An 11869-nucleotide genomic window follows, 5' to 3' on the forward strand; every position below is an offset into this window, starting at 1 on the left:
TCTAATGTTAGTGATTATCAAATCAACCATACAGCTTAAAACGTCAAAAACGCCTGCTTTATTACTTGTACCTTTCGCATTGGTCCCCTGCTGTATTGCTTCTGCAGTTGAGACAAGCTCCAGTCCTCTGGTGGCACTCGTCAGCATGGCCGTTACACTGGCAAGACCTGCAGTTCGGGAAGCCCCAGTGTCCAGCCTGACAACCATCACAGCGCTGACCAAACGCACCAGGCCGGCATGGACACTGTCCTGTGTACTGGTCACAGAAACGGCTCTGAGAGCCCTCCAAACTACATTCACACACTAAAGACAAAGAGAAAAATGAATGAATGAATGAAGCAAGTAAGGAATAAAAGAACAAACAAACAATCAAAAAGCAAAAAAAAAAAGCAAAAGCAAAGATAAAACAAACAGCAACAAAAAAAAACAAAGAATAAAATTGAAAAGAGAAAAAACAAACAAACAAAAACAAATAAAAAGAGTGAAACAAATAAACACAAAACAAACAGCAACAAATGCAAAAGAAAAACAAAAAACACAAACAAAAAGAAAGAAAGAAATAAAAACAACAAATTAAAAAAACATCTACAATTAAATATTAACATTAAACAAAAAAATGAAAGAAACAAATATAAATAAAACAAAACAAACAGCAACAACAAATGCAAAAGAAAAAAACACAAACAAAAAGAAAGAAACAAACCAAAACAACAAATCAAAACAAAAAACAAACATCTACAATAAAAACAAAACAAAAAAAAACAAAAAAACGAAACAAATAAAGGAACAAAAACAAAATAAGAAAACTACAATAACAACAAAAAACAGCTAAAGAAAAACAAATACAAATGTAAAAGAAGGAAAGAAAAAACAAAGAAAACAAAACAAAAATGCAAAATTTTATTGATGTACACTACCGTTGAAACATTTTAGATTAGTAAGATTTATTCATGTTTTTAAAAGAAGTCTCTTCTGCTAACCAATGCTGCTTTTATTTGATCCAAAATACAGCAAAAACAGTAATACTGTGAATTATTATTTTTTTTTTTTTTTTTTTTTTTCACAACTAAGAAATGTTTCTTGAGCAGAAAATCAGCATGTTAGAATGATTTCTGAAGGATCATGTGACACTGAAGACTGGAGTAATGATGCTGAAAATTCAGCTTTACATCACAGGAATAAATTGCATTTTAAAATATATTCAAATAGAACAGTTATTTTAAACTGTAAAAATATTTCACAATATTACTGTTTTTGCTGTATTTTGGATTATATAAATGCAGCCTTGGTGACCAGAAGAGACTTCTTTTAAAATAAAGAACAAATCTAAAACTTTTGAATGGAAGTGTACCATATGTCTCTTACGTTTGCACCCGGAAGGGCCAAATCCATAAGCCCCTGCTGCACATTTATCACAGCGCCGGCCTGATATGTTGGGCCTGCAGCGGCACTGACCCCCACGGACATCACACTCTGAGCTAAGCGAACCCTGAGGATCACACTCACAAGCTGCGGGAGGAAAGTACTCGTCTTAATAATAACAAGTACAAACAAACCCCAATATTCACATCGCAACCCCTAAATTCATTGTTGACACTCACGCAGTGCGCCGTTGTTAATGAGGGCAGACATGCTGGTGATGAGTTTAGCACACACTTCACTCATCTGTGGGCGGGACACACTCTTGGCAGTCTCGTGGCAGCGGTAACGCTCATAGCTCTGCTTCCGTGCAACGGAGGCAGGGTCTCCCGCGGTAAACATCTCTAGAGAAGAGTAACGAGGGAGAAGGGCAATCTAGGGAGGTGAGGGGAAGAATGGAACCAATCAAAATGAGACAGAACATGAAGAAGACTTGATAAAAGTTGAATAAAATCACAGATTTATGCTTACAGAGTCAACAAGTACAAAGGCATTAGTGGAGGTAAGGATGCTGTTCCTGTCAGCGTATCGGATGAACTCCACACGCAGTTTGTAACTCACTCCTCCCTCCAAACACACTGGCTGAGGCAGAACCACAAACCTGCAGCAATACAACAGAAATATTATAAGTAAAAATGACTTTCTGAGAAGATTTTGGTATACAGAAGTGAAGGAAAACATAAGCCTACTTGAATTTTTTTTTTTTTTTTTATATGTTCTCACCCTCATGTCACTCCATACCTGTATGACTATTTCTTCTTTGGAACAAAAAGGAAGATTTTTTTAAAAATGTCTCAATGGTCCTATGTTGTTTTGAAACCCATTGACTTTCATTGTATGGACAAAAACAGTTGAAACACTTCAAAATATCATCTTTTGTGTTCCACAGAAGAACGAAACAACAACATGAGGGTGAGTAAATAATGAAAGAAGATCCTTTTTAGGTGAATCTTCCCTTTAAACATTCATACGTGTGTTTCACAGACCTGGCACTAGAGGGGAGCGATAAGGTTAACAGATCATCTGCAGGGATGGTGTTTCCACATGGACTGCTGGTAGGAATGGGGCCTGGTCTAATCACCATTACACGGACCTCCTCCCAGTCCCGTGGCATCTTTAAAAACAGAAACGCATATGAGTATACCTATAACACACTTCTTCTCTGAGTATGCCAATGAAGCCAATGGGGGGACATGTATTGTCTAAGTGTACAGTTTACCTGAAGCTCATAGCGAATGAGGATGTCATATTCCATAGAATATGGAATGTTGTTAATGGCGAACTCCAGCGTACCACCTTCAGGAGCCCGTGCAAACCCGGTGCCTGTCCACAAGACGGGACGGCCCGGCTGGTACTCCCTCTCCTCAAACGCAGAGCCCTATAAAATATAAACTGTTTAATGTAATCTTTAGAAATTCTCAAAATTAACATTTATTTCTACTGTACAATGTAATGTTGTGATGTCACTTGCATTTTAAACAATTGGTTTTAGTTTAGTGTTTTACGTTTATTTTATTTAGACAAAATTGTGTGGAATTATTATTTATTTATAAAATGTTTATATTTTTATCATATTTAATAATTTTTATTTTAATATTTATTCATATTATGTAAGTACTGAAATCGGCCAGAAATTTTATTTAAGTACATCATCCCCAAGAAATATTTGATCATAATATCTTTAGAATATATCTATATTACTTTCTTTTTGCCACTTGGCATGCACCTGTTATGTTTAATTAAAAATAATTGGTCCGTTGCTTGAGTATCACGTTGCTTATTATGACTGTCCCTTGCGTGACCTCCCGTGTCCCGTTTTTTGACAAGCTGATAAACCACTGACTGATACAACAGCAACAGCAGCAGTGCTGACCACGACACTTGGGAATGATCACCGACACCTGTCATCATCCAATCACAGCTTTTTTTAATCACTGTTTTGAGACAAATCATTGTTTGATTTGCGAACATCCTCTGCCGTTTGGTCGCTTCCGCTTCAAGCCGGACTCGTCTCGCGCTAACGGTAATTTCCTTTCACTGTCCACGTTTTGATTTCGGCTAATCAATTTTGGCGAATGCAAACAACGTGATTTTTGTTCATGAGTCTAACATCCAGCCACGCAAGAAAACATGTAATCTACCTGAGGGAATAATATGCTCAAAAAACATTTCTGATTATTATTAATGTTTTAAAGCTTTTAGAAAGTACATAGAAAGCTTTTGTAACATTATCTTAACTGTCACTTTTGATTAATGTAATGCATCCTTGCTGAATAAAAGTAGGCAATTACTTTCTTTATTTTTTTTCCCAAAAAATAATCTTACTAACCCCAAACTTTTGAACTGTAAGCCTAGTGTATAATGTTAAAAAAGCTTTCTATTTTAGATAAATGCTGTTATTTTGAACTATGGTTTGTTTGTAATGTGACTTTTTTCATGTATGACATTAAAATTATTTTTAGAATTAAATACATAATAGGTTAAGCAATACAAATGTGTTTATGTCTGATAACCTTTTAAACACAAACTTAACTGCAGACACTGAAATGACATACACTGTGTGATACAGTACAAATATTTTGAGTGTCCCTCATTTTCCTATAAATAACCACGATTGTCCCGCATTTTCCTTTTCTGAAGTTGGCAACCCTAACTGTCACACACACACATGCAGGAATACAAACAAACGCAAGCATGCACACACACTGACATCCACACGCACAGACACACACCCATACACACACACACATACAAATCCACATGCACAGACACACACACAAACACACACACACGCGCACACACATGTACGCACGCATACATACACGCACAGACACACACACACAGACAGACAGACACACACATACACAAACACACACACATACACACACACACAGACAGACATGCACATACTACTACTTTTTTTAGGTATATACATAAACACGCAATACAGCCAAATTGCTCCACGTCATTTCTTTTTGTGGAAAGCCAGTGCAGGCCTGAGCGGCGGTCATATTTTGTACCACCATGCGGTACATCTAGTTTTTCCCAGTTCTGTACTTACTTGACCCAGTTTGGCATTTTCAGCCTCATAAATGTAGTGGTCGAGGGCCATGAAGAAATACCCAGACTCCACCTGGTTACACTGGCGTCCAATCATGTGACTCCGACAGTGACACTGCCCTGTTTCCATTGAGCACCTGAAGACAGTTAATTACACAAAGTACATCATTATTATGTCAATTAAATTGTATGTATTTATTTTGTATTGTATGTATGTATGTATGTATGTATGTATGTATGTATGTATGTATGTATGTATGTATGTATGTATAAAAACTGTCTGAATCCTCATAAACTGAACAATACTGACTGGTTGTCTGTAGCTCCACCCACATCACAGTCACACCCTCTGCAGCCATTGGCATCGTGACTCAGGGCCCAGTGCTCAGGCTGTAGGAGAATAAAAACACCAATATTATATTTAATATTCAGATTGTTGGCTACAGGTACAATACAAAATACTGTGACAGAACCATGGCATGGTATGCTGATGGAACACCGTGATACTTTGATATATACCATGCCGTGCTAACAACTTACCATTTCCAAATACAGTTTTCACTCTAATACTAAATGCATTTATAGCTGGTCTAATTTCAGGACACTGTTCTTCCTTTCATTCCATTTTAAGCTGTATGCAAACCTACACCATCTGCCATAAGGCCCTGGGCTAAATGCAGAAACAGTGTTGAGCAAACATTCTCAGTTCATGTTCCCATCCAGTAGAGAGGATACAAGGTACAAGTAAGCATGCCGTGCTTACTGGTGAATGATAACCCAAATGTTCTCAGAGAGGTGTATGGGGAATCATAAACGGCTAAAAAAGGCAAGCTTGTTTTTCTGCTCTGCTTACCAGACATTGGTTGCAGCTGTGTCCAGTGACCAGGCGTTTACAGAAGCAGTCTCCACTAACAGGGTCACACTGGGAGCTACCGGACACTGTACCCCTGGGGTCACATTTACATGCTAAAGCAGACCAGTGAGAGAAAGACAATGAATGTGAATCAAGAGTAAAATATATCAGAAAAATCTTCATCAAATAGGTGGTGGTTTAAAAGTGCTGAGGCATTTAATTCCTTTCTTAAGGCATTTAAAAGTTTTGAGACAGTAAGATTTAAAAAAAAAATAATAATTATCACTTTTAATTTGAAGCAAGGATGTATTAAATTGATCAAAAGTGGTAGAAGTCATTTATAATGTTACAAAAGATTTCTATCTCTAATAATCAAAGAATCCTGAAGAAAAATGTATTATGGTTTCCACAAAAATAATAAGCAGCACTATGGAAGCTTGTTTCCGCCACAAAATAAAAAAAAAAAAAAAGATAATTGCGACTTTTTATCTCACAATTGCGAGTTTACATCTCGCAATTCTGACTTTATTTCTCAGAATTGCGAGATATAAAGTCAGAATTGCGTGTTTTAAAGTCGCAATTGCGTGTTATAAAGTCAGAATTCTGAGATATAAAGTCAGAATTGCGTGTTATAAAGTCAGAATTCTGACTTTTTTTCTCGCAATTGCGACTTTATATCACGCAATTCTGACTTTATATCTCAGAATTTTGACTTTATATCTCAGAATTCTGACTTTATATCACGCAATTGGGAGATATAAAGTCAGAATTGCATGATATAAAGTCGCAATTGCGTGTTATAAAGTCAGAATTGTGAGATATAAACTATTCTGAGGTAAAAAAAAAAAAAAAGTCCGTCTTTTTTTCCCCCTTAGAATTGGACTTTATATCTCACAATTCTGAGAAAAGATGTCAGAATTGCGAGATATAAACTCGCAATTATGTGTTATAAAGTCAGAATTGCGTGATATAAAGTCAGAATTCTGAGATATAAAGTCAGAATTGCGTGATATAAAGTCGCAATTGCGAGAAAAAAAGTCAGAATTCTGACTTTATAAGACGCAATTGCGACTTTATATCTCGCAATTCTGACTTTATATCTCAGAATTCTGACTTTATTTCACGCAATTCTGACTTTATATCTCGCAATTCTGAGAAATAAAGTCAGAATTGCGAGATGTAAACTCACAATTGTGAGATAAAAAGTCGCAATTATCTTTTATTTTTTTTATTTTGTGGCGGAAACAAGCTTCCATACAGCACAACTGTTTTCAGCATTGATGATAATAAGAAATGTTTCTAAATCAACATATTAGAATGATTTTTAAAGGATCATGTGACACTGAAGACTGGAGTAATGACGCTGAAAATTCAGCTTTTCCATTATAGGAATAAATTACATTTGAAAATATACTCAAATAGAAAACAGTTATTTTAAATTGTAAAAATATTTCACAAAATATAAGTTTTTCCTGTATTTTTGATCAAATAAATGCAGCCTTGGTGAGCATAAGAGACTTCTTTCAGAAACATCTTACAGAGACCAAATTTTGTACAGTAGTGTTGTTATATTGGCTATAGTAAATATTTTTAATATCGGATATTTATTGGATATAACATGAAATATATTTATCAGCTGATTGGTATCGGCTTGTACTTACGTTGGCAGCCACGAGGGTCGCTAGCATTGAGCCCAAAGAAACCAGGCTTGCATTTATCACAGCGCGGACCTTCAACGTTGTCTTTACAACGGCACTGCCCAGCAATCATGCGTGAAGAGGGGTCATCATGCCCATCACAAATGCCACCGTTCAGAGAACCATCTGGGTCACAATCGCAGGCTGCCAGAGAGAATAGACATAAGGAAACCTACACAGTACAATGCATAAACGTATATGTTTAGCATTTATCTCACACCTACCCACGCAAACCCTAGGGTCTCTGATGTCTCTAGCTGGATCCTGATAGTAAAAAGGTTTACAGGTCTCACAGTTGCGGCCCATGGTGTTGTGGAGACAGTTGTCACACACGCCTCCACTGGCGTTCCCAGTAGCCAGATACACCGCCATGTCAAAATGACACTTGTTGGAGTGACCGTTACAGTTGCATTCTGGGCAAAAGAGGAAAGTGTTAACTGTGGAATCAGAAACCTATGCCTGTATGCACTGCATGAGCAATATTGTTATGGTTATTGATAATTACTCTTGCAGGCGTTAGTGTTTCGGCCCTCAGCTGGTCTCCAGGGCAGGTCATTATAGAAGTCATCACACTGTTCACAGTTCAGTCCATTCGTGTTGTGTTTGCACACGCACCTCCCGTGTACCTAGAGATGGAAACGCCAAACTTCACCTCATATTGTAGTAGCATTAACCTCTCTGGCAACTTAATGTTTGTCTCTCATTACAATAAGCCGATAATTTTTTTCATATCATGGTTGATAACTAAATGGTCCATAATTCTATACTACTTTGTCTAAATTACCAATATATAAATTAAACATTAAAAACTAAACCATTTTAAATGCTACAAGTGAATTTAGCCATTACAACATTTTAATGTACAGTATGAAAATGGATACAACACAACCATCGACTAAATTTTCCGATGGACAAAATCAAGTCCCACCCTACATTTTTTCTTGTGTGAGAAGCTGTCTCACTTGGATATACATTATATATACACATATATACATCACAATAGTTAGAAAACACTATTGCAACTTTCGTGTCCTGCTATTTTACGGCAGCAAAGGTAGTCTAAATAAGCGAAATGAGCATGTACATCTAGCTACAGTTTGGTAACTCACCATGCCCTCAATGTCATCCCTGATGCCGTCGATAGGAGCACACTCGGAGGCGTGGCCATAGCAGAAGCAGTTTCCCCTGACAACCAGCTCATACATGGCATAGTAGTATTTCTCTCTGATCTCAGGCCGTGAGTCCAGCAGATTATCACCCAGAGTGTGCAGCTTGGTGAAGTTCAGACGGAGGTTAGTGATCTTCAGCTGGTCTGCAAAATGAAGACATTGGGGTTAGTGGAGGATAGTGGCATATAAAAATCATGGTTTCCACAAACGTATTAAGCAGCACAACTGTTTTCAGCATTAATAATGATAAGAAACATTTATTGAGCAGCAAATGTTTCTAAATCAACATATTACAATGATTTCTGAAGGATCATGTGACTCTGAAGACTGGGGTAATGATGCTGAAAGCTTTGCCATCACAGGAATAAATTACATTTTTAAATGTATTGAAATGGAAATCACTGCAGCCCTGGTGAACACTGATCATAAATCACACCAAATGATCATCAAGCATACAATCACGACCACCCAATTATGAGAACATTCTCCAACCACTGTAAAAAATCCCTAAACCCTGTTAACCAATGACCTCTGACCCCTTCTCCCCTGAGCCAATGGCCTGCTTCTCAGTGGGAGGTCACAGTCAGCTGAGCGTGGAGGCCTTTAGCAGGAGTGTGGTGGATAGGCTGCTGTTACGCTTCAGAGACACTCAATGAAGTGGAACTTGTGTGATTTATAAGGAAAAGAGTTGGAGAGAAAATCGTGGAGTGTGTGAGACGCGCATATCTCAACATCAGAGAATCCAGCTACTGTGCACATGCTGTTTGTTCCAGTCATGCTCTAGATGTTCAGCATAACAGAAAGTGAGAGCCACACAGAGAGTGTGAGATCAATTTATACACACTCACACTGTGCATGACTCACAGCAGTATGGGTATAATACACTGACCAGCTGAACAGGCAAGTTCATCATCAGATAATTCTATACTACTACTTCAACACACTTGTGCTAGGCCAATGAGGTCATCCAATATTATTTGACCATCCAACAAAAAAACTGAAGACATTTCATCTTGTCATGATCCCAGCCTATGTTCCCCTGTCTTGTGCTGAACTCTTATTTTGAAGTTTTTCGGTTTCTATTGTTTCTGTGTTCTCTTCCTGTGTTTAGTTACTGTTAGCTTTGTGTCTTGTTACTTTCTATGTTCATAGATATATGTAGATGCCACATTTGACCGCTCCAGACACATTGGCGTGTGTTATCACTCACAGTGAGAATCAATGATGCCACAACATTGCGCAGCTTCTGGTTGTGAATCCGCCAATATTTAAATTCCAGGAGAAATGGGATAACCTTTAACAGGTGAGAATCTGTTGGGTTTGTATTTTATGTATTAACTCAATATTAAATGTTTTTAGTTTACTATGGAAGTTTTAATGTTTTTGCTTTTACTATGGTAACTTTTTAATGTCGTGCCGTGTCCTTTTTAATGTTGAAATGCAAACTCAGAATATTACACAAACCTGCAATAATTAAATATGTTAATTTTGTATTTTACTTTTTTTATTGCTGAAGTAAGTTTTTTTTGTTATTAAAAACAATCAAGTAAGCCCAGCCCAGGTGAGGAAAAACTAACGTATTACTTTCCATATAAAGTAACTACCGTAAGTAATGCAATTAGTTACTTTTTCAGAGAGTAACGTAATATTGTAATGTTATTTTTAAAAAGTAACTTTATCCCCAATACTGGTAATATATAATAATAAACAGAATGTAACACATACATTTATTTTTATATACATTTTATCTAAATATACAGAAATTAGAACATTTGAAAATGTATATAAATTAGATACCAATTACATAATTTTAATATATTAGGACAAAATAACACCTACAATAAATGCTATTTTACATATCAGAGGAAATAAGTCTTTAAAAAGATCTGGCTGTTACCAGTGTAAAGTTAAGAGACATATTGCACTTCTCTGTTATAAGAAGGAGTAGCTTGTTCATGTTGTTCCTGGGGAATGACAGTGAAAGTACAGGAACAACAGCCTGAGGGGAAGAAATCAGCTGCTTTTTCCATTTTACATTTCCTCCATCTGCCATTTAATAAAGAGGTAGCATGGACAGCAGAACTGACCTGTGCCATGGACAACAGAGCAAAACCATTTCAGTGCAAAAAAACTGCGTCCAGTTGGAGGATAGGATTGTTAAGGTTCACTTACTCTGAATGTTAGGGCTGTAAGGGTCTTCGATCCGAATAGCAGGGTCAAGAACACGGTAAATCACCTGAGAGAAGAGTGCAGTTCAGCAAAGAAATTACAAACAAATGAAATGATGCAAAGTATTCCAAATGAATAACTCTCACCTCTCCTTCTGTCGACGGCTCGATGTCAGAATATCTGGATTCGCAGATAACATCATCAACCTTACGAAGAGGACCCTGGGAAATTCCCGGGAAGTTGGACTCACAGTCGGAGGCGAAGTAACGGTACACCTGCCAGGTTCGGCCAAAATCTGCAGATCGCTCAATCAACATGGCTGCTGGACGGAAAGTCTGTGTACAAAAACAATTGACAGTATGAGGTCAGTTTTGGAGTGTTTCAAGGGTGAAGGTTATTTCTTAAACAAAAAAAACAATCTTACCTTAAATGTCATGATGAGATGAGTAAAGTGAAACTCTGCCTCCAGGTCCAGCTGAAGGTAAACGCCAGACTTCCCTGAGAAGAGAAAAGAGTTCATGTTCACATTAATGATCCAAGGCGTCAACAATGACTATTTCAACAATTACACAAAAGTTCCCTCTACTGTAATAAGATGTTGTGTAAAGAACAAAATGAAAACAAATACTCCTTCATTACTATTTTATCCTTATCAAATATAACCACTTTTGACCCTGAGGAAAATATTCTGTCTTAAAACACTTTTTTCACACTTATTAGTTTTTTAAATTTGTCTACTAAGCAGTTTACATAGGCTAAATAATCGAATAAATAATCTAATAATATTAAAATCAATTAATCTATTATTTAAATAAAATGGCCAAATTTCTAAATGATACTTTTATTGCTATCATTATATGTATACTAAATAAAATGAAATGCTTTTTGCATTATTTACCTAAATTGCAGATTGATTGGAAATGATGCACAATAAGCATATTTTGATAAATTTACCTTGTGTCAATGTGACCCATATAACAAAATATAAAGGTTACTGACAGAAATGTGTAAGTTTTAATATAACTCAAAGACCATAGGATATAAAAATGTCCATATTAGTGTCGCTGAGGAAGATTTTGCTCTATATGTTGGTTCAACATTTGAATCACTTTAATGACTACAAACAGATCCTGATTCCTATTTGACTTCTAAAACATTCTGTAATAAAAAAAAATCTCTTTGTTTTTATTTAAACTTATCTTTGCTAGCAGACTGCCGGTGTTATTAATACAGAGTACATCTGAAATTGTTTCAACAACACCGGTGCTGCAGTGCAAGAGTTCTCACATTTTCCTTCCTCAAACACTTTATCTGGAAATGTAATAAGGCTCTGACTCAGAATAACAATGAACAACAATATGCACGTTACACAGTGTCCTAGTGACTGAGCAGAGCTAGAAATAGATGAGATGGTTTAACAATCTACTTTTTTTCTGTTCAGTTCCTACTTCGACAGTTCATTATTCATCTGGAGTGACAGGCGGTCTGTATTCTGCAGAGCT

General features: G+C 36.6%; 1 protein-coding gene across 2 annotated transcripts in view; it reads right to left on the bottom strand.

The window, feature by feature from the left end:
• Window positions 1-11869, bottom strand: part of lamb2 (laminin, beta 2 (laminin S)) — a 39778-nt gene that overhangs the window by 9068 nt on the left and 18841 nt on the right. For both annotated transcript variants that reach the window (XM_081387661.1, XM_081387660.1), the window contains exons 5-20: window positions 10792-10865; window positions 10514-10702; window positions 10371-10434; window positions 8139-8341; window positions 7535-7655; window positions 7254-7442; window positions 6994-7173; window positions 5333-5445; window positions 4790-4869; window positions 4481-4616; window positions 2639-2797; window positions 2406-2533; window positions 1891-2020; window positions 1602-1794; window positions 1366-1509; window positions 72-303 (exon numbers count right to left, since the gene is read on the bottom strand). In XM_081387661.1, the coding sequence (XP_081243787.1) occupies window positions 72-303; window positions 1366-1509; window positions 1602-1794; window positions 1891-2020; window positions 2406-2533; window positions 2639-2797; window positions 4481-4616; window positions 4790-4869; window positions 5333-5445; window positions 6994-7173; window positions 7254-7442; window positions 7535-7655; window positions 8139-8341; window positions 10371-10434; window positions 10514-10702; window positions 10792-10865 (2335 nt within the window). The remainder of the gene's footprint in view (window positions 1-71; window positions 304-1365; window positions 1510-1601; window positions 1795-1890; window positions 2021-2405; window positions 2534-2638; window positions 2798-4480; window positions 4617-4789; window positions 4870-5332; window positions 5446-6993; window positions 7174-7253; window positions 7443-7534; window positions 7656-8138; window positions 8342-10370; window positions 10435-10513; window positions 10703-10791; window positions 10866-11869) is intronic.

The sequence above is a fragment of the Scardinius erythrophthalmus genome (genome assembly GCF_964197995.2).
Source record: "Scardinius erythrophthalmus genome assembly, chromosome: 15".
NCBI classification, from domain to species: Eukaryota; Metazoa; Chordata; class Actinopteri; order Cypriniformes; family Leuciscidae; genus Scardinius; species Scardinius erythrophthalmus.